Raw genomic sequence first — 27,963 nt, 5'->3', positions numbered from 1 at the left:
AGGCGTTGTGCTGCTGAGCACGAGGACGCGGATTCGATTCCCGGCCGCGGCGGCCGCTTTTCGGATGGAGGCAAAAAGCAAAAACGCCCGTGTGTACGAGATTTCGGCGCACGTCAAAGATCCCCAGGTAGTAAAAATTAATCCGGAGCCCTCCACTACGGCGCGCCTCATCGCCTGCGTTGCGTCGGCGCGCTAAACGCTACAATAAATCAATCAATGAAAAAAAAAAAAAAAAACTGCTGAGACAGTGTCTTCCGAAATCATGTGCGCATGCGCCCAACAGTCCAGAAAGGAGGCGGTTGGGCTAGAGACGACCCGAATTAGAGGTATGGGTGCATCCTCTACGGCTGCAGTTAGTTCTACAGCACGAGACGAGATTGATAAGCTTGAGACGGGAGGCATTTTCCGCGTGGGCGCTCACGTCTGAGCGCCTTTGTTCTCTGGGCACTTCCTCGCGTCGTCACGAATGAGCTCTTCCGCGTACTTAATGTACGAGCGGGGAAGTTTAAGCGGCTGCGCTTAGCTGCACTAGTCTGAAAGCTTACTCGGAGCTTCCAGCAGAAAGCAGCACCGCGCCGGGTGGACGTACGTGAGCATGATGAGGGCGAGGGCGTGCCGTTCTTTCTCCGAAGTTTTACGCGCGTGTCCTCGCGGCCTTCCGCTTCTTTGCGGCGCTTCCGTTAATGAATGGAGAATGTGCTTTGCGCAGCTTTGGGATCGACAAAGCACGCATTCACGCCCAGCGCGTGCATTAGCCAATGCAGCGTCAGCAATTTTTAAAATTGGTCGAACATTCCGTTAATGTTGAGTCGCCACATCAACTCCTCCCCCCTCCTCCTAACCTTGCGAGAAAGGATTAAATGTTAATTCTGCTTACGAGCCTTATACGACATTATGGCTTAACGGGGGCACAAAACTCGGTGGAACCCGTCCGTATACGTTATTCTGTTTGGGTGCCCTAAGCGTAGACCTTTCGGTCAAATTATGAAACAGTGACAATTGAATGTTCTCCGTTAAAATGTCTTCTGGGCATTTAAGGCGACGCATGCACATTGCCGAAGACAAGTATCTGCTAACAGCAGTGGCTGCCACGAGTTCCTGTTTTCCTTAATCCCAGAATGCTATATGCATTACGCCTTCCCCTGCAAACAATATGTGTGTACGTTCGTACGCGCGTCACAAAATCACGCTATCAAAATTTAACCCTGCACTTATCCTGACCATAATGCTGCCTGAAACCCTTCACCCAAGTGGTTTCTTCGCCTCCTCCATGACATCCAAACCGCGCTTCAAGTTTATATCACAACACTAAAGGCGATATCTAGATCTAATGGGGAGTGGTGAAGAATGATGCTCATAAGGTATGTGAGGGAGAAGGCGGGTGTACTGGACGAACTCAGAAATGGCGAAGCCTTGAATGAAGCCCCGGAGAAATTCTCCTCCCTTTCATACCATTTCCGCAGTCCAAAGCACATTCCGTAACGAAATCTCCGAAGCACCGTGCGATATGCTGCTATAATGCTGATGACATTGCCGCAAGGTACCGCAAGCATATAAACCAGTGGTTCTCAAATGGGGGCTCGCAGACCGCGAGGGATCCTTGAGCGGGCTCCAGGCGGTGCGTGAGTCCCTCAGCGACACTACCCTTTTTCTGCATTGCCAAACCTTGTCACCAGTGGAAAAAAACTTTGCGGCATGGCACGTACGTTTGACTTCTCCGCTTAGCACATCTTTAAAGTCGGCTTTTTGGATAACACTTAAATTGTGCGAGAAAGCCACCCACACACTCAAAAGGCGGGAATAGAAGTTTTTTGCTATCGTGACTTAAAGCTGCCAGAGATAATTGTTTGACGACATTACACGCATCAGCATAGCTCATCGTGGTGTCCTCCGTCACTTTTAAAAGCTCAGAACTAGTTCTCAATAAGCTAATGGTCGAGAACCACCATCGTTCGGTATTTGGTCAACGAACGGGTGAATGGTGTTTGCAGGCCGTTTGGAGTTCGCGGGTGGCGGTTGGTGCATGAACGACGAGGCCACGACCCACTACACGGCCACGGTGGACGAGATGTCTCTAGGACTGCGCTGGCTGAACGCAACGTTCGGCCGCTGCGGCCGCTCGCACGTCGCCTGGCAGATCGACCCATTCGGACACGCACGCCAGGAGGCCGCTCTCTTTGCCCAGGTATGCAGCCGCCTGTCCTGGTGGGCCTTCACGGTGGTTCGTGCTTGCAATGCGACGCACAAGACGAGCGGCACTTCAGCCGCCGTTTACTGACGAAAAGCGCAATGCACTGCGAGGGAAGCCCTTGCAGAAAAAAAGACGCGACATTTGTTTTCTGCTTCCCAAAAAGAATTTGACTGTCTGTACTTACATGTACATCTAAACGCATTGCCATCGTTGCCATTGACGGGAAGGTCGCATCCATCATCATTGTCGGCACTCTTTGTCTTCAAAACATCATGAGATCTCCGCTCCAAATGAGACAGCGGTGGTCATCTTGCACTGCTGCATGCGAGACTGTATACACAACCAACGCTAGTCTGGCAGTGCAAGGACCTCAAAAATATTTTGGACTGGGTTATTAATGGCACAACAGTTTGGAACGCCCCATAGCACTCTATGGCACACTTTATTGCATTGTTATGCAATCCCGTAGTTTCGCTTCACCCCAATGCACTAGAGTCACGAATCCATTCCGCCGCCCGAGAAAATTGCACGAATGATGAATTCATGACGAAACACCCGATGCCCAGAAAACCGGCATCGCGTGTTTTGTTCTATAAAAAGATAGATACCCCAGGGGACAGGCAGTTCCAAGGTAGTCATCCTGGAGCAGTTACAAGGTTGTCATCCGGCTCTCCCATGCGAAAATCGTTTTAAGCGAAGCTTACATGGCTAGAGCTCCGTGTATTTTCGCATTTGCGAACAACTCCCGCGGCTGCACGTGCCCTAGAAGCGCGTGGGCCGTTCTATATGGCGTGAGGCGTTTAAAAGCGAACGTCCCGGTGAGTATTTCCTCCCTCATGTTTCGAACGGCCTATGATTTCGATGGTGAACGCGCAATTATAGAACACACCGGGATATTCGTCTTCGTGAAAGGGGCTCGCGGCGGCACACGCCCAGAACGCGTCGAGAAAGCATTTCTTTTATTGATGCTACTTAACTCACAGGATGAAGTGGTCCGAGTGCGGGCCAGGCGTAGTCTAATGTTCCGGGCATTTTAACCGCAGAGCTTAACCCGAGAAACGGAAGCAAAAAAAAAAAAAAAAAAGAATTCGAAGAAAAAAATTGTGTCGCCTGTAAAGGGTGCACCACCGCAGATAGGGTAATATAACGGTGAAGCCAACTTTCGCGCCTGCTCGAGTATGGGCACAAGGTGCATATGCGTATGCGCACCCCTTACTATACCATTTTAGAGGTGATAGTCCTCCTTGGGCTACTAAAACGCAAAAAAAAAAAAAAAGCCACAGCTGGCACTAGTGGTGCAAGGCTGGAGAAAAAGCGGAGCTGGGTTCTTTTCCCTGGGATCCGCTGTCAGTGTGGGGGACCGACCGGAACAGCCTTGTAAAATCTGATTAAACTTGGCCTCACCCCTCAAAACTTAGACTAGCCCAGCAAGAACATAGAAAAAGATAGACACCAAAATGCGACCTTCGTGTAAAGTTTCAGCGTGGGCGGAAAAGCGGATTGATCAGGAAAGGTTTGTTAAGACGCTAATTTATTGTTGTAACCCCCTGTATTGAGTGAATTAGTGTGTATGTTTCAATACAAACTTGCACCAGTTATACTGCTGTAATACGCCTATTAGCGAACACAATATTTTTGCATTTCCTCTGGTACATAGAACATCGGGCAACAAATTTTTACGACGAAAACAAGGGCTAACCATGTTGACAGCAGCCGGGAATTCTGTAACGTTTGCAACTTGCTCTGAACTAACTAATTATGAAAAGTAAATGAAACTCGTCCGAACGGCAAATTTAGGAATAATTTTTTTTTCAAGATACTTACATTAGATTGAGACCTATAGAGCATTCACCGAAAAGTTAGCTTTGCGCAAGAAAAAAATTTGTCGACGCAACTTTTTTCTACACGCCCTGTCGACACACACACTTTTGCTCAGAACCTAACCTATGACAGCTCCGCCGTAAAAAAAAATTGCACAAACCTAACCTATGACAGCTCCGCCGTAAAAAAAAATTGCACAGTTTGCATTAGCGGTGCAAGGCCGGCGAAAGAGCAGAGCTTGCGGCCCCCTCTCCCTTCATCGGAGACCTCGCAAGGATTTCCGAACTCCGCGTCGATTTCCGGAGACCTCGCGTGGATTTCCGCATGGATTTCCGGAGACCTCGCATGGATTTCCGAACATGGACTTCCATGCACCTCGCTCGGATTTCCGAACTTGCCGCTGAAAGGTCTCCCATGCCTGGGAGGCCCGGGTCGTTTTAAAAAGTCCGCAGGCTTCCACTTCTCTTTCAAAGTGGATCGCTTTAGCACGCGCTAGAACCCGAGGCAACCGGCTTAGCGAACTTGGCGTCTGTAGCACGAACTGGGTGTCTGTGCTCCCCACTTCAGGCACGAACGCACGTGAACTAGCGAGGTGTACAGCACGCGAGATATCACACCACGTACACTGGCCAGGGTGTTCCCGAAGGTCGAACTTGCCGACGCTAGGCGCTCCTCACGAGGTGCACGCTCACGTGCGCTCGGTAGCTTTTTTTTTTTTTAATGCAGAGCATTTCAGTAACTCACGATGTCACCCGCGTTGGCGTCCGTAGTCCGCACCGCAACCCTCCCTACTATATAAAAAAAAGAAATACTATCAGGCGCCAGGTTTCGACCCCTCGACCCTGCGGGTGGAACGCAATGTACAAGGTACTCTACCCACTGCGCCACAAAGCCGACACAGAATGCGAGGCTATGAACGCGCCTTATATCGTTGACTCATTCAAATTACTGCTGACGAGCGCTCTCTCGTCAGCAGTTGCCACAAGTGCAACAACATTAACGTAACGCAAACTACTTAACGTCGTGCGCCCCCGGAAATGCTCTGCATTTGATCGTGCCCCTCGCGAGGGGGATGTTTCAATGCGTCTTCTTACTGGCCAGTACACTCGTCGCCATCTGTCGGATGTTGTGCGAACCCTTTGCGGCTGATGGCGCGCGAATTGAAACAACATTTTTTTGGTAACGCTATACGGCGGAACTGAAAGCTTGAACAGCTCTGCAGTTAATAGCCGCAAAATATCGTGCCCAGTGCTCACTTTCACTGTTTCGTATCCAATGCTCATTTTCATTGTTCTAAAAATTAGGAAATAAAAGCTCAAGCATCGATCAAGCTTGCAGAGAAGTCAACTCGAGCCACGCCAAGTATAGCCAATATGGCGACGATAACAAAAAAGCGTGGTTAGTTATCCATACGTGGTTATTTCGTGTGTTCGCTCATGACGAAGACGACAGCAAGTGAGTGGCATGTGGCGTAATTCCACATTAATGGAGTCTATCGCGACATAGAGAAGCGTTGGAGATGTGTTTGGTGAATATGAACTGGGCCGCAGTCCGACCCATCATGGTCCTGTCACCTAACTGCTTCGGACGTCTTTCTTGGGGAACGATGTGTCCTTCTCTCGTGCTGTGTCATGAATGCCTGACTGCGAAAATATGCTACTTCCATCGCGTGTTGCGCAAAAGTGAAGTAACATAATGGGAACCTTGTCCAAACGGCCATTTCTGCACTCGTCACCCAGCTGTGGCTAGAACATGGAGGTATGACTCGGGTTGTTAGTAGCAGCTATTTTGCCGGCGTAGTTACAAAGTGCGAAGCTTTTGTTGAGCTTACCCCATTACGCATACGTAAGTTGCTCATCCTAGTCTAGGCCAGGTAGCATGATCCCTCGGTTGTTACCTTCTGTGAAGGAATCATGAGTAAAATGCCGAGATTTGAAATTGCAACTATTCATGGGAGATCGTTAAATTACCGCCAGTTCGCGTTCGGCTGATGCGATATATTGCAGCTTGTCATGTGACATATTCTCCCGTATGCCGGAAGAATAGACACTGCTAGCGAATAAAAAAAACCTTTGAATGCACCGTGGATGCTGTGCATGACGTGTTGCTGTTCTGGTGGCACATGGGACTGCTTTCAGCTAGTACTGGTTCTAGTTGGGACCAGCAGCCTCCTTCTGAGAGCAGCTGTCCCAGTTGGGAATGTGGTTACGAACCTGCCTAAATGAGACTAGTTGAAGCCAGCTAAACATTTTTCTCCCACACAAGTGCTCTGAAAAGGCAGCCCCACACCTCCCTTACCCCAAGTGCCTCCTGTTGCAGTTGGGCCCCATTGGCAGCCCATGCTGAGGTAGCATGACTGGTGGGCACATTGCGGGAAAGTTGCATTCATTCCGATGATGAGGAACCAATTGGCAACCTAAAACAGCTTAGTTCATGGCCAAATCAGGAGTATGGATACGAACAGCAAACAAGTGTTTCAGCATTCACTGATGTCAGCTATGACGGCACATTGGTAAGTCTACAGGACAAGATTTAGCAAATTGCTAGCGCATGCATCTGGTACAACCTGTGCGTGAACAAATGAAAGTTTCATGTAAACCATGAAAGTGGTGAAAGTAAAAATTTTGAAGACTTATATGTTGTGAAAACACATTGCAAAGCAGTGTGATGTCACTGCGATGGTTCATGCAGTGGCCCCAAACAGCTCATGGTGTTTTCTCTTCTGCTGGTCATTACAAATGATCTGAGGCCCAATATTTTTGCTAAGAGTCCTATTATATATTGCATGGGCTAAATAAACTACATAATGCAGCCACAAATAAGATTTTGCCAGGCACCTCGGTGTCCGTGAGCACGAGCCTGCACCGCTTGTGCCAAGAAGTGCAGGCTTGTGCACCTCTGGCACAAGCCTGTAGCAGCAACCAATAGCTGGTGCTGTAGTTTTGTCCCTATGGTAGTTCATGAAGAAGCAAAGGCAGCCAAAATAACCAAAAAACAAAACAGGTAAAGGAGACGTGAGTAAATAGAGAGAAAAAAATTATGTCCACAACATCGTTACAGATTTATGGGGCAGATAAATTTGATATCAGAAAGAAAAATCTCTATGGTAACTCCAAATGCAGTGCTTTGCTTTGTGCAGTTGAAGCATGTTGCTGGTTAATGAAGACCTTTGTGGGGAAGTATGCCCAAAACGATGGTGTCTGCCGAAAGGAAATGTGATTTGACACATTTTTTTGAAATGTGGCATGCATCCAAATCAATATGTGGGAAATATTCACCTTCCTGAAACCCTAGTGTGGAAAGGTGATACAAAGACAGTAAACTACGAGGCTGTAGAGGTGACTAAAAAAAAAATGATTGAATGATGGTGGGGGGAAAATTAGAGAAAGTAGTATAGCATAAAACAGTTACTACATTTTATGAATAAAGTTTAATTTGAGCCTGCTGCGAATAGCGGCGCTAAAGGGAAAGAGTAGTTCAGCACACATACTTTAGCTCCTTTGGCAAGATGGCACATGTCATCATCTTGATACAAAAAGGGTGCCATGAAATTAAATCATGGTTGGAACAAAACTGTGGTACACTTTTTTATTAGTAACTGCACTAGAATAATTGTTTGTTGCCCATTAAGTGGGACAATTGCTGTGAGGGTGGGACAATAGGGTGACAAACCACGCAAATGCAAAGTACAGTGGTATGTGCAGTTCCACGCAAGTTTACAAACCACGATTGCGAGAATTTCGGAGAATTTCTCTTCCCAGCAGCTGATGTAGTACATGTTAATAGGCTAATTCAGCAGTGAAACGACTACTGCATCCACCAGTCTCTGGCAAGCAACAGTGAAGTCAGATGCCATGATCCGTGCTCTTTCTTGTGGCTCTAGGTACGAGTTATTCACCCACCCACATTACTTGATGTGTGCGCTGGCTTGCAGGTGGCAGTAGTATTAGTAATAGGAAGAGTACTATCCTATAGTTCTGCTCAAAATGTGTGTATGTTACTCCTCAGTTGACGGCAGCAAATTTGGGAGGGCATAATTTTTTTAATTGTAGAGGAACCTGCCTAGTTGCTAGCTGGGGCTGAAGATCAAGCAAGACACGCAGGGAAGAAAACAGTCTTTCTTCCTTGCATCTGTCACAACAGTGTTGAATCTGCACTCTCTCATGAAGCTTGCCACTTTGCGGATCTGCAATGCGGTTGTAAACACTTCAATATGCAACTCTTTTGCTGGATAAATTAAGCGCTGTGCAAACCGCAGCAGCAGCAGCTGTATTACACATGGTTTGCTGACAAATTCCTGGCACCGTCACAAACGGGATTGTTTGTGCGTCCAGCCCCATTTTCCAATGCTTCCTGTTCTTGCTGTTGGAGAAATGCAATTAAGCAGGATACTTTGCGACTTGGAGTTGTGGTTTCTGTGGCCATTGGGTGCATCATAACTGGATGGAACTTTTTGGTGGGTGATTGGTGGCACTCTGCCAAAAACTGTGCTCATTGTAATTTCCTTCTTGTCCCATATTTCAGATGGGTTTCGACGGTCTTTTCTTGGGCCGCATTCATCTCGACGACAAAGAGTGGCGGCAGAATAACAAGCAGATGGAGTTCGTATGGAGAGCAGACAAATACATTGGTGCGTCACGGCTTAGATCATTTACGGGGATGGGAAAGTGTCACAGCATGCTTGGGGCAAACGGAACATTAAGCGGTTACTACAATGTCTTGGTCTTAATCTTAACACCAGTCGTGCGGGCCGCCATCGCAGTTGCCTCATTCTAAAGAGCAGGGTTTGATTCGTGGCCACGGTGGCCACTTTTCTGATGGAGGCGAAAACGCGCGTGTTCGAGATTTCGGCGCACTTTAAAGGGACCCTGCAACACTTACCATCAACTACTCGTAATGTATTTTGGGGTAAAGTCTATCGTCCCAGCAATCTCCTCTCTCAAGAATTATGAAAATCCGTTCACTATCACCGAAACTACGCGAGATGAGAAATCGCGCATAATTGTTCCCTCTCAACTCGACCACGCACAACGCGAAGAAAGCTGCGCGCTCTCTCCCGGAGAGGGGGGCAGCTCGCAGTGTTCTCTTTGGCGGCCTTCGATATATCACATGCCGGGGAGTTTTCTCCTTTTCTCCGCAACGTGGAGGGGTCTATTTCCGGTCTGGTGCCACAAAAAAGCAGGTATGGCTACCTGTTCGCAAGTGTGCGCTCAGGCTGGTAGGGCGTTTTTGAAGCACTAAACGTTTGTTCTTGAGTGGTCTTGTTGAAAGGGGAGCATTGAGTCCTTCACTCAAACTCCGCACGCCCTCAAAACACAAAAGAAACGCTAAAACTGTTTGTACAGGTGCAGGCATAGAAGTGGTTGGTACACAGCGCCGATGACGGCGGATCGTCACAGGAAATGCGAGAAATAAGCCGCAAAGTTGACCAGCGACAGCCAATAGGACAGCCATGGCCCAAATGACGTCATTTAGGTCATGCCAGGGGTGCATAATGAGGAGAAATGAAGAGAGCGCGGTTGGTTTTTCCGTGTCTTTCACAGCGATTTGTGCGCTTCCCGCTTCATGTGCGTGTGTAATATTTGGCTCAGGTGTTCCTGGCAGTGTAATCTAAACATCGCACAGGTTTACTTGCACTGCACAAACAGTGTTGCAGGGTCCCTCTAAAGATCCCCAGGTGGTCAAAATTAATTTTAAGCCCTCCACTACGACGCCTCTGTAGCGTCGGTGCGTTAAACATCATAATCAATCGATCAATCATTCCAAGGAACATGACGTACATTAGTATTTTGTTTCAGTTTGTGATGAACACGTGCCTGTCATCTTTCACTAAAGCGTTCTAGCATCCCAAAAAATAGGAAAAGAAGTATGAGCGCTTGCTCTCCCTCAAGAAAGTAAACGACTATTCGATTGTCGGGGACCTGCATAAATAAAATATGGAGAGAAATAACAATCTGAACACTGAGAACATATTTTCATTACATTAAGTAATGACATGGCTTATATTTAGTAGTTAAGGGCTGTTGCAGTTTATGAGTACACTTGAATCACACATTTCAGTTTATACTTGCAAACATAAACTGAAGTTTTTACTCAAGCATGCTATTTCAATTTGCACCTCACTTGTTGCTTATAGCTAGGAAGAATGGAACATGGTATGCCGACACATTTTGTACCATATAAACTTCACTTTAGAAAAAAAAAAAAACATGCGCTGCAGCATTTCCATCTTAAGTTGGTTTTTCATGGTCCGTAGGCTGTTTCAGGGCCCGTCATGTTGTGAAAAGACACTTGCCAGTTAGGCTACCACATCTTCAGTCTAATCTCGAGTACAATCAGTTTCACACCTATACAGGACTAGTCGGCTATTATGTATGCATTTATATAAAGATGTGAGCTCTTGTTAGCATGGAAGCTGATATATTTAACGTAATAAATCTAGACGATCAGGCATGCTTTGCACTGCACTGTCCAAAAACCTCGGTGAGCAGTGCTGTAGGAAGCACACTGACAGGGAACCAACAAACTGACTTGAGTGTAAGCACATTGACGAGGATTTGTTTCCTAATGAGATAATGAGGTGCTGAAAATAATGCAGCAGATGTAAGCACGGTTACAAGCATCCACCTTACACCAACGTTTAAACAAGTGAACTTGTAATCATGCACCCACGACAATATGCAGGTGAGAAGGGCGACATCTTCACGGGAGTCCTTCCGAACGTGTACTGGCCTCCAACGGGTTTCTGTTTCGACGCCTGGTGCGTCGATGAGACAATTGATGTAAGGACAATTTTATTTCTCTTTCTCTTTTTTTTTTCTTCTCCTAGTCGCTGCTGCTCTAATTCGTGCACTTTATACACAGGTAGCACTAGATTACTGCTTTTACTCGCCACATTAAGCTTAGCGGTATACCAAAGTGAGGTCGTCATTTAGGTATAGAGGTCCTTCCACAACAACTATAGTCTGCTATATACAAGTTAAGAATGGAAACAGCTCGCAAAGCGTATCAATGCGCCGAAGCGATGAGCCCATGGCGTCAAGGTGTTTGACCTTTAAAAGGAGATTGTGTTTAATGTGCTAGATCAACTGCTTTTCTCACCAAGTTTGACTTTAAAAATTTACACTTGCGAGAACTTTGGGTTGGTAAGGGTTTTTTTTTTGCACCTGCCTTGTATTGGGCTTCCCAAATACCTTTAGTAACAAGCTCTTTCTGCCGTGTGGAAGAACAGCCTGTTGCAGTGATACGGCGCATGGACAACTTTCGTTGCTGCTCTTAACTTGTAACCAATTAAGTGTAATGTGCTTTAAGACCTTTTCACAATGTCAGATCCACCTGTTGACAACAAACGTCAAACATCCTCATAGACGATGTTGGCAAGTTTGTATCACAACTGTGAACACCAGGCTAAAAAAACTGCTTTTATGGGACCAACAGATTTATGCCTATGGGAATTAAGCAACTGGCATTAATAACTGTTCCACAGCAAAATAGATAGTGGAATCAAAGATGGGAAATGCTTCAGATAATGTTTCAATCATTCATCATGTGTAATCTGCTGCATATATCCATGCATATTAATTGAACAATGCAGACGGGGTATGAAATATAGTGCACCTGCTTGAAGTGTAATTTCTGAGTAAGAAATACTGGTTTTTGCATTTTTCTTTTATTTTAGCCTTTCAATGGGCAAAGAAGGGCAAGAGAGTTCCTCGAGATCATGACAAAACAAGTGAGTCACAGTCTATTTTATATTATGCATGTTGCGCTGGTGCTTGTTTTAATTTGTTTGGCGGCCTCTTGGTAGAAACCGATCCTTGAATCACATCAAATGAAGTTTTTGTTTTCAAACATTGTACTGCATTTTTGTGCACTTAGTATCCAGTTGGTAGGAGACCATAAGGCAGTATTTGTCATTTTAATATGAATGAAAAAAAAAAATGCAGATTTTTCAGGTAAAAATACAGACATTATACAAAATTTATCAGGTTGGCTGAGGGAAAATATCTATGCAAGCAGTATGGAAGCAAATTGAATGCCCAATTTTTAAAAAACACAGTTTGTGAGCTAAAAAAATTCCTCAGGGCACTTTGGTCTGCTTACGTGCTTTGAATGCAAAAGCAGCATGGCTTCCTCTGGTGATGTTCCTCAAAGACTTCTTTACTCCTACGTCATGTGTGCATCTCTTCATTCACGCTTTTTTTTTTCTTCTTCTTCAATGGTTACACCATACTGCAGGCCATTCGAAGTCCTTTGGTGAGAAGCCATGAATCTAAATTATGGTAGCTTCGTGGAAGCAGTAGGGCACACACAGGATGCAGCTGTGAAGTATTGCCAAAGGAGGCCATAATACTTTTGCGCTCAAAGCATGTAAGCAGATATAAGTGCTCCCAGAAATTGTTGGGCCCCTTGGCCCCCTTTTGTTCGAAGTACAGTGGAATCTTGATGATGTGAATCTCGCGGGACCGCAAGAAATATTCGCATCATCTGAAATTCGTATGAAACAACACAGACCAAAAATTGAGCACCCAAAAAAACTTTTCATTTATTTCTTTTGTTATTTTCGCATGAAGAATTCAGTACGTCTTTCTGCATTTTCGTGAGCTCCATGTCGCCGAGAAGTCCTCTCTGGAGCGCGTAAAACTTGGCACTTATCTCCTCGCTTACGGTGCCCAAGCTCACTGCACGCTGCAGCACGTCAAGGGCAGGCAGGGTTTTGCTCGTCGACGGTGCTTGTTCACTTCTGTCGCAGTCCTCACTGTGCTGCTCCGGCTCTTTCCTCTCGTCAACGATGCCTTCGATTGTCCGGACACTGCAAGGGGCGACATTGTCGTCAACGGGGGCGAAATCATGCGCCGAGCATTCTGCGCCGAGCATTCTACGCCGAGCTAGTTTCACTCTTCAGTAGTTAGTGGCTCTTGAATTAAAACCACATCGCATTGCCCCACAATGGTGCACAACGCTAATGGCGGCAAGCTGAACTCTTTCGCCAAGTTGCTGTGCTTCTTTTTCAGTTCGCTGTCGACTTTATTCAGAATGTCCAGCTTCTCCTTGAAGGAAAGGGCTTTCCTTTTACATGAAATACCTGACAGCCTGGATGGTTTGGTTGGGAGAAGCCCATCCTCAGTAAAAACCTCGCACATGCGTCTCAGCAACCAAACATCCACGATGAGCAGATGGCGGCAACAGCAAGGAGCAGGTTGGAAGTCCCTGCATTCCGAAGGCGCGGCCCCCCACCCAAGACGAATGACACGCCAGCAACTGTGGGATGTTGAGTCGCTAGTTAACTGCACCATGAGTGCCTGCCTGCCCAAGGCCATCAAAGCATTCTTATCCCCGGAGCGGTGTTGCCCAGAGCCCAGACACACAGCTGCGGTAGACTTGGTGTGTTGCACAACAGCCCTGCCATTCTCAGAGGCAGGGTTATAAACAAAAGAGAAAGAGCCCGTACATCCATTCCCGGAGAAAGAGTGACAAAGAGGAGAAAGAGCCCATACGTCGCACTCACTTGATCGCTCGGCTGTCAGGACTGCTCTGACATGTCGGGTGCCTCGCCGGCTCATTCATATCATCTGCTTGGCCGCGTAGGTCCATTTGTAACAGCCAAAATTTCACGCATTGCAAACAATGTAATTTCACCAGGACTTCTCAGAAATTTTCACCATCCAGAATCGTATCATCCAGATTCCACTGTATTAGTACCTCAAAAGCTGTGTCCAGTGTGGCATCAGTGTAGAGTACTGGTCAACTTACTGGCCTGTCGACATGTGTCTCTAGGTTTGATTACCATCCCTGCCATGGTTTGTTCCTTTTCTTTTCTTTTTTTTAGAGAGATGACAGTGAGTTGTTTTTGGTACCATCTGCTGCCCACAACGACAGATTTTTCATCTCATAGGGCACATGATGCATTTAAAAAAAAATTGCAGGAAGATGCACAGAAGGAAATTCATGAAGAGGTGCTTAGCTAAACCTGAACTTAAGTAATTTAACTTAATAAAGTTGTGACACAAGCTAGATTTTTTAAAGTCATTGTTTATAGAATTCCAAAATAAAATAGCTAAAACGGTGTAGCTTATTTTCAGTAATTTGTATGTAGTTTAAAGAGCTAAATGCTATCACATGTAGACAAAACCCTTTGTGTTTGCATTAATTGTAATGTGTGCTGGGAGAATGTCTACTTTTTAAAGGGGGATGAAAATTTTATAAACCATTACAGCAAGCTTGTAGTAAACATTGAGCAATGTGTTGATATACAAAGTTTTAATAAGAACGGATACGATTAAGACAGGCTCTAAAGCGAGCAACACCGATGGCATGTTTCTGCAATCGTTATACCCACTGCGGTAGACCTTTTTCTCATGGAGGCTAAAAGGGAAAACGCCCATGTATCAAGATTTCGGAGCGCGGTATCAAGATTCTTGATTGGTGTAAATTATTCCGGCGTCCTCCGCTGTGTCCCGGCACATAGCCCAGGTGTAGCTTTGACGGTGCGTAAAGCGCCCATAATTAAGAAATTTTTGTTTCTGTGTTCGAACGAGGGGTGAGAGATATTATAAGAACCACTCCAGTATGTTGTGCAGGTGTTCACATTAATATGAATAAATGCTCTTGGTTGCTTCACAAAACTTTCTGTGACTTGAAATAGGATAGCTATTAACCTACAAATCTAATTTTTGATTATGAAAGGAGAAATGGACAAGAGTGTTTTAATTGTGGCTCTAAAAAAATTTCAGCAAGCATAAAAACTGAGTTATAGCAGTCTCTTGTTACTCTAAAATAAGATTGAGCAAGTGAGTGCAATGATAGGCTTAGAAGAATAAATACTAAAATTTATACACTTTCACTTGTCTGCATTGGGTGATTCCCTTATCATTTAACAAATCGTGGGTTCAGTGCCTGCTTTGAGGTTTCCCCAAATGCAATATTAATGTGTTTCAGCAGCCACCCAGGGTGCACCCCACAGTCACACTATTCATTTCGCATTGGGGCCACTAAATTGGGGTGAAGCCATGTGTGCACCTTGATTAAAATGCTGCTTTCGTCTCCCCAGGCCAAGTACTACACCTCAAACCACACCGTGGTAACCATGGGCATGGACTTCCAGTACCGGGACGCCTCCAAATGGTTCCGCAACTTGGACAGCCTCATCCACTACATCAACGCAGAGGTCAGTGCGCACATTGCGATATTCCACTCAATAAATGCGGCTAAGAATAGCCCGAGGGACCCCTGAAACTTTTCAACTGTGGTCTGTCGGAGTCTGGGCGAAAAGCAGCTTTTACCCACACAGTTCTCAGTGTCAATGAATTTGTATGAAAGGTGTTCGAATATTCAGAACTTCAAATACTTCACGAACAGCATTTGCTATTCAACTTGAAACTCAGTTTTACCATTTGAAGTACTCGAAGTTTCCAGATATTAAAAATCTGGGAATAGTGGAGCAATGAAAATTGGCTCGGCCGCATGACATGCAAACTTTAGAGCTTCACCACACAGCATGGACTTTGGCTTGGCTTTCTTGCACGGCGCCAAAGCTGTGCAAAGAAGCCTAGCACATTCATTTGCAAGCTCGGGTGTATGTAAGCTGAAGTGGAACGCTGCTTGTGTAAAATTTATAAGCTGAAAAGAACTTTCATGTCAATGTATACAGTTGAACCCCGTTATAAGAGGCACGGATGTAAGAGACAATCGGGTATAAGAGACACTTTTCACCCACATGGCTGGCCGCCCTATCTTTCCCATTAATTTCACCTCTTTTATAACAGACATCGGCTGTAGCAGACAGTCGGTTATAACAGACAAGTTATCCTTGAATTTTGGTCAACAACCTCGCTTGTAACAGACATTTTAGCTTTCGATGCAATGCCGCCAGTCGCGAACTGCAGTTGCGTCCGTTGTGGAGACAAAGGGGGACGACAGACACGCGCAGTCGCCATTTATTATAACTCCAGCAAATGCAGAGTGTCTCAGTTAGTTATGAAACGACGACGAGAAGTTCTGCCAATGCAAACGCAACGTACAGAAGTGGTTAAAGCTTACCGCCAAGGTTACTAGCGCGACCGCGCATGCGGGCAACTGCGCGAGCCAAGAGTACCGAGAGCACGCGATGGGATCTTTAGATCGCGTTGCTCCCGATCAAGAACACCGCATGTGTCGAATCTGCAGCACTGATGAATAGCCAGAGCGCACCGCCACCATTTCTCGCGCTGTGTTCCGTTAACGACGGCAAATGCGAATAAAGCATGCATCAGCTGGCGTCAGCCATGATGCCAACCCATCGCCAAGCAAGCCAATAACCAAGCCAAGACCAAAGCAAGCATCCCATGAAGAGGGGCAGAGAACGCCACTGGCGCATTTTACCTATCATCATCGCCACTTTTTTTTTTTTAATCAACTTCATGCCTCCACTCCATGTCTCCATGCATGCTTCCATTTTTTATTGTAGTTCACTCGGTTCACATCAGGCTAGGCGTAGCGACGCTGGGCTTACGTGCACGTTTTTCTTGCTCCGTGATCGTGCACCATCGCCTGGCTGTGAACGCCGTTAGCGCATCACTGGCATCACCGCCGGCCTTGCCAGTATGGCGGACTGTTCAGTTAAGCGCCGTACTAGCCTCACTGTCGCTAAAAAGTTGGATATCATAGCCGACATCAACTGCGGCACAAAGCAGGCGGACGTCGCCAGGAAGTTTGGGCTGTCCAGAAAGACCATCAGCGGGATTTGGGCGAAGCGAGAGCAGATCTCCAAGGAAGCACCAACGGGGGCAAGCAGATCGAAACTGCGTAAGTCCGCCCATCCTGCCCTAGAAGAAGCGCTTCTTTTGTGGATACAAGATGCACGCAGCAAAAACATCCCGCTCAGTGGGCCTTTAATTCAAGGAAAAGCTAGGCACCTTGCGTTCGCTCTCGACATAGAATTTGATGCCAGTCAAGGCTGGTTTGATAGATTTAAGCGTCGCCATAGCCTCAGCTATAAAGCGGTCTGTGGCGAGAGCAATGCTGCCGACGGAAACGCCGTAAGGCAATGGAAAAGCGAGACGTTGCCAGCGCTCCTAAGAGGATGGGATGAACGGGACATTTACAACCTCGACGAGTCGGGGATATTTTTCAAAATGCTCCCTGGGAAGACGTTTGACTTTGCCAAACAAGACTGTAGCGGGGGCAAAAAGTCTAAAGACCGCTTCACAGCCATGTTCTGTACGAACATGGACGGAACGGAAAAAGAACGTATTCTGGTCATCGGGAAGTCAAAAAACCCACGCTGCCTTAAGAACTGCTCTATTGGAGTAGAGTACTCAGCAAACAAGTCAGCATGGATGACAGCCGACATTTTTAACAAATGGCTGTCCAGTTTTGACGAAAAGATGGCCAGGAAAAACAGGAAAATTCTGTTGTTTCTGGACAGCTGTTCAGCCCATATGAAGACCCCGCCACTGAAAGCTGTTCAGTTGAGCTTTTTTCCGCCAGGCTGCACCTCATTGCTGCAGCCTCTGGATCAAGGCATCATCCAGGCTGTTAAGGCCAAATACCGAGGACGGCTTGTTGAACGACTTCTGTTCGATATGCAGCAGAAGCGGGAAACGACAGTGAATGTAAGGACAGCAATAGAAATGCTGACTGGCTCCTGGAGCAACGTTAAGAGCAGCACAGTGAGAGGATGCTTCAGGAAAGCGGGTTTTATTCTGCAGCAGGAAGACGGGGATGAGGACACTCCAGATGAAGACGACTTCGGGTACGACGAGCCGGAACACTGGTTGCTCATCCAGAGCGAATTTGAAGAGTGCGGCACTTTCCAGGGCTTCGTTGAAGCAGATGACAATCTTCCTGTGGCAGAAGACCTCTCTGATGAGAACATTGTCAGAATGGTGCTTGAGCAAGACGAGGAAGATAGTGCCACTGAGGAGTCAGACAGCGAAGGTGATTGTGCCCCACCCCCGACTTCTGGCGAGGTGATGTCGCTACTTCAGCAAGTTCGCCAGCACATACAGCTTTGGCCCAGTGGCCATGAAGCTCTTGACCTCGTCAGACAACTCGAAGAAGCTGTTGTGAAGAACAGTGTGAATGTAGCCTTCAAGCAAACAAAGATTGGGGACTATTTCTCTAGTTGCAGTGGCAAAATGTGAATGTGGTGGAAACAGTGTGGAAAACATGAGTGAATGTTGTAGAAACATGTGGTGAAAAACAAAAAATAAACTTTTTGCAACATCCTGTAGCATTCTTTTGGGCTTATTTTCATCATAGGGTGCCCACATTTAACTAGAGATTGATCAGTAAGTGAAAACATGGTACCCTGCTTATAAGAGACATCTCATATAAGAGACAAAAACTGCTTCCCGGTACGTGTCTCTTATAAAGGGGTTCAACTGTAGTGAGTTGGGAATCAAGAGTTATCAGTTTTTGGCTTGCAGTACGTTTATGCCAGCCATGAGCATGCCTAGCCTCGTTCCAATTACTGGAGGGACTGCAGCTAGTCAAATATACTTCCTGCATTCATAGCATGTTGAGCAACCTGCATTTCTTTAATGGCAGTGTGTGCCATGTTTTCAAGTGAAGCTTTCTATATCTCTCTGATGGCATCCGTGTGCACCAGAAGATGCACTGCAGAAAAGCAAACTTTCTCTGATGACGACGATGCTCGTGGGTCAAGAGAAAATGGTTGAAATACGAAGCTTTCACTGGTAGAAAGCCAATGTCTTCAAAGTACAAAATCAGAGTCCAAAGCCAGTCCAGAACCCAAATCGGTACGCCCAACACGTACTGCAGGAAAGTCAACTTACACAATGGGTTTCTACACGGGCACATCAATCGTCTCAAGAAAGAAACGCTTCCCATGGTTCGAATCGAACCTGGGTCCCTATTGTTTTGAAGCCAACGTCTGTCTGATTGCGCCATTCTGACACTGTCGAAGCAGTTTGGAATTTGAACTTTGACTTTGACTCAGGTTGCATGGGAGAAAGCTTTGCGTTTTAAGCACCTTTCTCTTCATTTAACAAGGGGGCTTTGATTTTTTTGTTCCACTGCTTTGCCACCTTGTCTTAACCTTTTATTTTTAATTTTCTGTACCACTTTTTCTTATCAAGCACTAGCGCATGAGCGCTCAGATGTGTTTAGGGTCGCCACCCACCCGGTATCTGACCGGCCCGACTTGCTTTTTAAACAGTAAGCCGGTTGCCGGTCTGCCAAGTTCTTGGCCATAGTGCCGTGATTATTATTATGTATTATTATTATTTTTTTTTTTTTTGCGTTTCATAAGGATCAATTCAGCAACTAGTACAACGATAAATATGTGTTGACAAGCTGTGCAGATATGTGAGCAGAGAAAATTTGTGGGCGAGCGCGCTCCTTAAGATGGAGGTGGACCAAGGGGAGGGACACAGAACGAAATGCCATGGTGCCGCGGCCAGGTGCAGGTGGCGCATCACTTACGGTTACATTTCAATGCAGCACATTAAGAGCAATAACCAAAATCTCAGTCACTTTCAATACAAATGTTATGTTTATTTCTCTAGGAAAACGCTACTGTAAATGACATGGCATGTTGAAAAAACATGGCGGCTTTTTTCAACACAAATTCAACCTTTTATATCCCCCCCCCCCCCCCCCCCCCTCCCTCCCAAAGGGCTGCTTTTTTTTTTTCCCGGTGTAATGGGGCAACCCTAGATGTGTTCAGTCCTGACTGCATAAGTTCTTTTATATATACATATACGTTTTAAAATCTCTATACACACTAAACTAATAATATTTGGAGTCAAAAATGTTTGATTCGATTCGCAGTCAGTTTTTAATCATGCGGTAAATTTTCAGGTCTGATAGATGATACAGTTCACTTGCTCTGTTTGCTGGCTTTTAAGTGCGGACACGCTTTTCAGTACGTTTTTCACTCTTCCCACGAGCAGTGAAACTCGTCCGCTATTCTCTGCTGTGGCTTCTTGCACAAAAGCACTATTAGCTTGCTGTGGCAGCCTTAATGGATGTATACAATCATTCACTTGGTGAGGCCTCCCAAGTTTGACAGTTTACAACTTGCTTATGCAAAGGTTTGTGCGCAACAGGGGTATGCGATGGCCCAGTCATTGGCCTAACCTCTTGTGCTGCCTTGCTTGGAATGTTTTAAGGCTCAGCTTGAAGGTTGCCGAACATTAAGGGTTGGTGCACATGCTGAAGCCTCCAGCAAGCAGTCGATTAATCAATGAAGCAAGACTTCAAACGCAAGCACTAGGAGGGTGGACTGCAAGAAATCTGTGCTCATGCTCTGAATCCTGTGTTACATTCCCATAGAGTAGCACATACCTGCAGGGGTATTGAGCAATGCTTCATAAGTAGGAATGAATGCTTCTTCCACACAATATTTTGTGGTTGGTGCAGTTATATCACAATATTACATAGATGTTGTGTGTAACGGGATTCAGTAGACAATTCATGTGTCCATGTCTTTGCTTTCGTGCTGTTGGGGATCATTTAAAAATGGGTAGTCGTTAATTAGTGGTGCAATTTTATAGTCCAGAGTGAGCCAGATAGACCTTAAAACATCACAATGCCAACGTGTTAACACCTTGGGGATTTCCCCCTCTTTCCCCTTTCCAGCAAGCGAATGGGAGCCGAGTGCACGCGCTCTACTCGACGCCCGCATGCTACCTAAAAGCATTGCATGACAGTGGCCTGCGTTGGCCCGAGTTCGGGGACGACTTCTTCCCATATGCCGACCAGGAGCACGCTTACTGGACTGGCTACTACACCAGCCGACCAAACTTCAAGTCCTTCGCACGCCATGCCAACGGCGTGCTTCAGGCACGTGGACACTCCCTCACTTTATTCATTCTTTTAGATGCATTTAGGAATCTAGCCTTCCAGGTGTCCAGCATCCTTAACCTACCAGAAGTTTTGGTGTGAAAGTGCCGAGAAGGGGTGGCCTCTATTGCATGAATTTTTACACCTTGAAAAATTAGCTATGCCACCTCCAACCACCGTCCAGGTGCAGGGTCACATGGTCCCGTGGGTAGAAGAGGTCTAACTCAAAGCTCATTAAGGGGACAGGCAGCTGATTTTTGTGGAGTATAGGCTTTTTATCCCAAATGAAAGGGGATCACTTGAGCACTTAAAACTGCTTGAACCGAAACGGTTTCTCTGATAGGGACGTAAAACGTTTCAAAGTGGAATTTGTGGATCTGCCAACCCTACGTATGCTGCAAGAAGGAATTTTGCCAACCATGACAGTCAGCCGCGCAGCAACGTACCTTTAACATGCTTTTAACTGTATGCAAGATGAAAAGAGGTATCAAAAAACTTCTCCTCAGCTAAAACAATAATAAAATGTAGTCTTCCCGATTCCTTTATACGGTTTTTGAAACCGACGGAGTTGTTTGCATACGTACGGCAGTGTCACATTTAGACAGTACATGGCGCCACCTTTCAGGCTTCAGAAAGTGGTGCCAAATGAAAATTATTTCCATCAATTTATTTAGAAATTCCTTGAACGCTGGCTGTCATATGAGCTAGAGGACATGCACTCCACAAAAATCGATTGTCTGTCCCTTTTAGGGGGACATGGCTCCTAAAACAACTTCTTTTAATTTTTAAGTAAACTCGGTGGAACTTGTCAGTATTGCTGCTTTTTTCCCACTTATTTCAGATATACCATTATTTTTTTAGTCAGTCAATTAGTTCCCAAGGTAATTACACATAATTAGTCATTTTTGGAGGAACACTAGACAGAACAGCGTTAATCATAAAACTGCAATCTTTATATTTTCCAATACTATGAACCCTGGTGGATGTAGTAGGGAAGGGGTTTTTTGATGCATCGCTTGGAACTAATTTTACAGCTCATTAAAGTTTGGTGGCACCAGTAGCAAGGAACCATTTCGAATGCCCATTTCGAATGCCCTTTAAATTGGTCATGCAGACAATATACGTTTTTTTTTTATTCTAAAGATTTGGTCATTTATAGTGCCCCCAGTTCTTGTCTGGCAGCAAACGATGCTTTATTCACTGAGAAATTAATCAATTTGTATTAAAATTTTGATTCTCCCACCAAATTGTGTGTTTCGTGACATCTGCAATGACGTAACAAGGACAGGTGTTCAAGCAAACGTTAGTGTGCTGTTAGGCTCTGCAGTGAACCGCGGAGCCTTGTTTACCGTCAGTCCTCCTAGATGGTGCCACCATACTCACCGCACCTCTGTCCATCTTTGCTTTGTTTTTGATCGTATTTGCACCTGGCTTGTTTTTGTTATGGTAGAAAGTAATTGTTTAAGGAATCGGGTATGCTTGACAAACAGGGTCATGTAAGACAATTGGCCAGTGTCATGTGAGACAACACCAAAACACCGGACTGCTGTTCAGCTATATCAAGCATAGTGTGTACAGTACCAACAGCAGTGCGCACTGGTACTTCTATGTTTACGTGTACTTTCGTAACTTTCATTGTTTAACCCACCATTCTTACTGCTATAAAATGAATATGTATTACAGTCAAGCGAAAATAGCTTTTTCTGCAAGCCTATAAACCCGGCCTAATGTGCGTTTGCGTTTGCGGCCTCAGCCAATTGCACGGCTGTGCATATAGCATCACATGTTCTATGGTGGGAAATGAGCTAGTGAGTCTCATGGCCATTTCTTTCTTTTTTCTTATTATATAACTTATTTGAGCAAAGTTTTCATTAAAAGTGGTGTAGGTATGATTGTATTGAGGCACTCTTTCGAATGAACCAAACTTGAGTTTTGTCTGCGTGGCCTCTTTAAGCAGCTGAGCTCCCACATGGATCAGCTCACTGCACTGCTCAAAAGGATCACAAATAGAAACAATGGGACAGACGAAAGAGACTGGTTTTGGCTTGTCCGAGCCTTCTTTATTAGCTGGCATCTCTATACTACACCCTACATTCAAGCGAGCAATACAAAGCTGCCCTGCAACTTTCCCCAACGCGTCCACTGACAGGTTTAACCAACTGGGAGTCTACAACACATCTGAAGAGTTCATCAAAGGGCACCTCTCACCACAGAGAGGATGCTGAGAGCTCACACAAATGGGGCAGGAAATTCTCTTGCACCAAAACATGGCGGCCCCACAGCAGGCACAGGAAGTGTTGCCCATCCCTGCTGATATATATGTGAGGAAATAATCGTAAGGCCTACACCAAGGCACATACATCTAATTCAGAATTTGGCATGACAACAAGCAAGAGTCGAGCAGCTCCTAAATGGTTCGGAAATTTAGTGTACCCTGGTGCAGCGGAGTGCATGCATCACGGGGCATAGGTCATGTGCTACAGTAGAAGAATTACTGCTCCGTTTAACACTCTCACTGTCATGACCACCTCCCCCACTTTGGCGGAGGAAATGGCTGTAGCCTCAGTTCTTTCACCTAGGCAAAGCCACAATTATAATCTCAGACTCAAGAATGGCCATTCAGAGCTTTGCTGGGGGACATAACTCACCCACGGCACTCAAAATTCTCAAGCAAAATCCACTAGAGGGCTCGGTGGAGCTCATATGGACTCCAGCTCACACTGGCTTGGAGGGGAATGAAAACGCACAAGCAATGGCTCGCGAACTCGCACACTGAGCCGGCGTGAGTATTGTTCCTCATCACAGGGCCTACTTTGCTAGAGAGAGACTAACCACCTTTAATGACATCCCAGAGCACTACCACCTCTCATGTCGACAATACCCTCTGTCAGGTTCGGGACACGGGACAATAATAAATCATATGACAAGCTATGTGAACGAGACCATGTTTATATAATATACCTGAAACCCAAACAACATACACACAATGGACAGAGAAACCGAACAAACAATGGAAAACTATGGTGAAGCGGTATAGAGAAAGCAACAAAAGTTTCAAATGAGGAAATAGTTTAAGTTCACGAGTAAAGGAAAAAGGAAACACAGTATGTGGTTGTCATTGTCACGGGTCCCTCACACCTCATTTTCCGGGAGCAGAGTCATGCCGTCATATCTTGTGGTTGATGGTTGTGCAGCGCGCTCCGAGCTCCCGTCGCCAAGAGCCAACGCAGCTCTCTTGGAATGTCGCTGCCATCTGCTGATGTCTGACAGGACTACTTGCTTGCAGGAGAGGGCGTCAGGTTTTTCATTGTGAAGGACCCCTTGTACGTGACCCAGGTCAGGTTGCCCAGACGCCAGCGTTCTGGTCTTGCTTCACAACCATCTTTGTGTTCTCTACTACGGGACCACCTCTCTTTTTGGCCCTTGGCGCTGGCGCCTTGGCACAAGGGTTGGCACAAGCTCGTGCTATCGCCTCGAGCACTCGGCGCTGTAGCCGGGTGAATGACCGCGGCGCTGCGTGCCTTTCTCTTCTTCTTTTGTCGTTTCGTCGGCTTTTCCTTCACATGCGAATGCTTCGCGTGACACCCTCCTGCTTATAAATTTCTTGTTATACATCAAGAGTGTATGTGGTGGCTCGTGCAGACAGACACTTTTGTAAGCAGAGCCCGCCTTTGTCACACCGATCCTTCAAGCAGTGGAGGGGAGTGTTGGATAACTGACCAGATGATGCAAGCAGCCCAGATCAAAAGGACCACAGAAGCGGTGGCCACGCACTTCTAAGCACGTGCTTGGTCTGAATTCAAAACCGCGCTAATAGACGGGGCGAGGAACAGCAACACACGGCGATGACTAGCAACTGGTGTTTTTTTCCGTGGCCTGCGAAATGTAGTGAAAAATGACAAGAAAGGGAGGTGAGGAGGAACCATGATAGACAAAGTAAATACAACAAACAAAATACAAAAACGCAGGAACTATACACGTGCAATGAACACGCACTGAGTGCTTTCTCTCTCTTCTTCTCTCTCTCTGCATTCGGTTGTAAAGTTTTGGCAGAGGTTTCCTTCTCCATAGAGTGGAATCCCCTCCTCTTTTCCCTCCCACCCGTTCCTCACCACAGCAGTCGATAACCTCTTGCAAGCTGTCATTAATGCCTGTGTTCAGCTCTTATGTCATTCGCCTGAATTGTTCCACTCAGTTACTTCTGTTGCCCTTGTCCTGAATAATGTGTAAACACATGCCCTCTTCCCCTGTGCAGGCGTGCAAGCAGCTCAAGGTTATAGGGCAACTTGACGAGAGCGCGGACGTTGACACACTCGGTAAGGAGGCTCCAGGATCCACAAGCCCGGTGCCATTTTGCTGACTACGTCTGGGGGCCAATTTCTTTTTAGCCACAATTAACTGCACCTTTGTCAAATCATTCTGCGTTAGCAAAAACTGTTCAACTTGCCATTTGATACGGCATCACCAATGTTATTTGCCAGCTGCTTTTTGTTATCTGAGAACCAAAATTTATCTTTAACTGTTAAAAGATGGTACCATATTTTAGCGTTGGGTAAGAATAATAGATGCTGCATGTTCCTAATCATTTTTTAACGAGAGATATTTATGATATGCACTGTCGTGTCGTACAGTTGCCAGAAAGTAAAGGTGGGTAGTTTGGATGTCGTACGAGGGCAGTGAAAGGACATAATGCATTGCCGAGCAGCAACTGCTTGAGAAAGACACCCAAGCATACACGGACTGCGTGCACAGGTCTTAGACTAATCTCTTCGCAGCTCTTGTTTGACTGGGGGCCACATTCACCCAAGAATGCAATAGGTATCTGGCTGCAGCAAAACTATCCGTATTCACACACGTATACCAGATTACTTCCATCATCTACCGCACTTTCATCATTCCATTCCTGGCCTTTACTTGTGGTAATACCCGTGGCAGTTACCCATCTTTGTCCCCTCCATCGTCCCTTAATGCAGCCCTATAATTTTGTCATGATTAAGAGCACTGTTGTAATCCCCCTAAAGAGGAGGATTTCTCTGTTCTGCCCGCCAAATTTAAATCGCGCTCCTGGTCACAAAAATATAAGCACTGTGGAGTGGTGGATAGCATAGATGAATCCTTAATGGTGCTAGAAATAGGGATGGGACTGAGGGAAGGCAGAACTTTATTAAGCTGAGTGTGTACAAACAGGTTTGGAAACAAGGGCAGGCTTTGCCACTTTAAAGATCCCCAGGTGGTCAAAATTAATCCGGAGCCCTCCACTACTGCACACCTCGTAGCCCAGGCTAAACCCCGCAATCAGTTGAGGCGAGGCTTTTCACTGTGGTGGCCTATTATAATATGTCACCTGCCTGCCGCATGCCAGACAAGACAAAAACTGGGAGGTTAGAGCGGAAAAGAGTGAATGGGCAAAATATACGCAAGTGAATATTTTAGCAATGCATAACTATATAGACAGCCAGCTGTAATGACTTCTGACTTCCGCATGAAGGTTAGCTAAAGCAGTGAATTACTTCTGGGCTACACATATTGTTTCCAACAGTGAAACTGCTCTAATGAGTGTGGTTCTACCAGCCCATAATTTACAATATTGTATGATTGCATGGTGCTTTTTTTTTTTATCTGGCATAGACACACAAACTGGCACTACTCAGGGCGTACCGAGTTTTTCCCTTTCTGATATTTCTTCCTCCCCTGTGTGCAGCCAAGGCCGTTGCTGTGCTGCAGCACCATGACGCAATATCGTAAGTTCAGAACATTGTATATATAGCTCTGTATCACTTGTCGAACCTGAGCAGTAGCCTTGCACTTTTCCTGTGAAATGTGTCTGTTTAGAAGGTCTTTCCATGTGGAACAACGTCTCTCTTGCTCTATATCTTACTCTCTCTCTTTTTTCTCTGTATTTGCACGTGTGTGTGTATATATATCTATATATATCTATATATATATATATATAGACACACACATATATATAGTGAATAAGAATGGGAAATGAGGGGCCCACTGAATTAAGACAGAAATAAAAATTGGCAGTCAAGAAAACCTCGGAAAGCAAAGGGGAGAATGTGGTAGGTCATTGAAACAGATCAATTCTGATTTCTGTCTTAATTCAGCGAGCCCCTCATTTCCCATTCTGATTCACTGTGTGTGTGTGTGTGTGTGTGTGCGCGCACGCGCGTGCGTGCGTGCGTGCACGCGCACAGATGTTTACATTTGTATGTATAAACAAAAGTGATCATGGGCACATAAAAAACTGTGCTGACAGATTTTAAACCACCAAGTCGCCCACTCACGCACAATGTTGAAGAATTACTTAAAGGGGCACTGACACAGAAATTTCGCATCTTCTTTTTTTTTTTTTTTTGCGATGAGCTATTGACCTACTTATCACCTGTGGAAACCTCATTTGCCTCAGCGTGCGACGGTTGTTTAATTAGAGGCATTTACAGTTTCGGTTTCAGCGGGTGCCGTGATACAATGGATTTTGTGTGAACAAAGCTGACCACGTGACCATCGGACGGATATCACAGAGCAGAGCTGCCGTAGCACTGTCGAATTCGCGTCGCCGGCAGTTTCTATGAATGCCCCCCCCGTACTGATCTCGGGAGCCGGTTACCGTAAAATCCAGAGAGATAGCCCACCTAAGATCGAGAGCAAATCGAGTGAAAATATGACGTGGGCTAACTTTCGGTGTGCAGTAAAAAAAAGTTGAAAAATGTATCGCAGCCAAAGAATGAACACGTGTTTATTAGCACTGTATTCATTCGTCGTCAATAGTGTTGAACGAGCAGTCGCTCTCACTGTCAAACAAAAGGTCGACCACCTCCTCACGCACGGAGTTCGACGTGGTTGGCAGGGCAGCAGAAGGAGGGATCGCCGAAGCGAGCCACTCGTGAAGCTCTCCATCTTCTGATCGATCGAGGGCTGTTGATATACCGCACCAAATACAAGAAGTCCGTCGTCGCTCTCTTCGGAAAACACAGGTCGACCGCTGTTCAATGACCACCTAAACTTTCCTCTGCCCTGGCACTCCTAAAGGAGAGTTTCGTACGTGGAGTTTCACTGCCTTACTTGGTTACGATCCAGCTCAAATTGGCGTGCGATCTTACTCACGTTGCTGCCGGCCTTTCGGTGCCATCCGACAACGTCCACTTTCTTCGCCACGG

At 45.9% G+C, this 27,963-nt stretch overlaps 1 protein-coding gene across 2 annotated transcripts in view; it reads left to right on the top strand.

The window, feature by feature from the left end:
* The window catches only part of LOC144144444 (lysosomal alpha-mannosidase-like), a 522,591-nt gene that overhangs the window by 444,799 nt on the left and 49,829 nt on the right, over positions 1 to 27,963 (top strand). Inside the window, exons 4-11 of one of the 2 annotated variants that reach the window (XM_077675887.1) lie at positions 1,992 to 2,185; positions 8,537 to 8,642; positions 10,697 to 10,794; positions 11,691 to 11,744; positions 15,063 to 15,179; positions 20,597 to 20,800; positions 25,056 to 25,116; positions 26,502 to 26,541. In XM_077675887.1, the coding sequence (XP_077532013.1) occupies positions 1,992 to 2,185; positions 8,537 to 8,642; positions 10,697 to 10,794; positions 11,691 to 11,744; positions 15,063 to 15,179; positions 20,597 to 20,800; positions 25,056 to 25,116; positions 26,502 to 26,541 (874 nt within the window). Of the gene's footprint in view, positions 1 to 1,991; positions 2,186 to 5,363; positions 5,771 to 8,536; positions 8,643 to 10,696; positions 10,795 to 11,690; positions 11,745 to 15,062; positions 15,180 to 20,596; positions 20,801 to 25,055; positions 25,117 to 26,501; positions 26,542 to 27,963 lie in introns of those variants that run through there. The other variant, XM_077675896.1, reaches the window with a different exon arrangement.

Source organism: Haemaphysalis longicornis, unplaced genomic scaffold, assembly GCF_048455015.1.
Source record: "Haemaphysalis longicornis isolate Haplotype H1 unplaced genomic scaffold, Haemaphysalis longicornis Haplotype H1 scaffold_1, whole genome shotgun sequence".
Classification (NCBI taxonomy): Eukaryota; Metazoa; Arthropoda; class Arachnida; order Ixodida; family Ixodidae; genus Haemaphysalis; species Haemaphysalis longicornis.
This window is presented reverse-complemented; position numbering and strand designations above follow the sequence as displayed.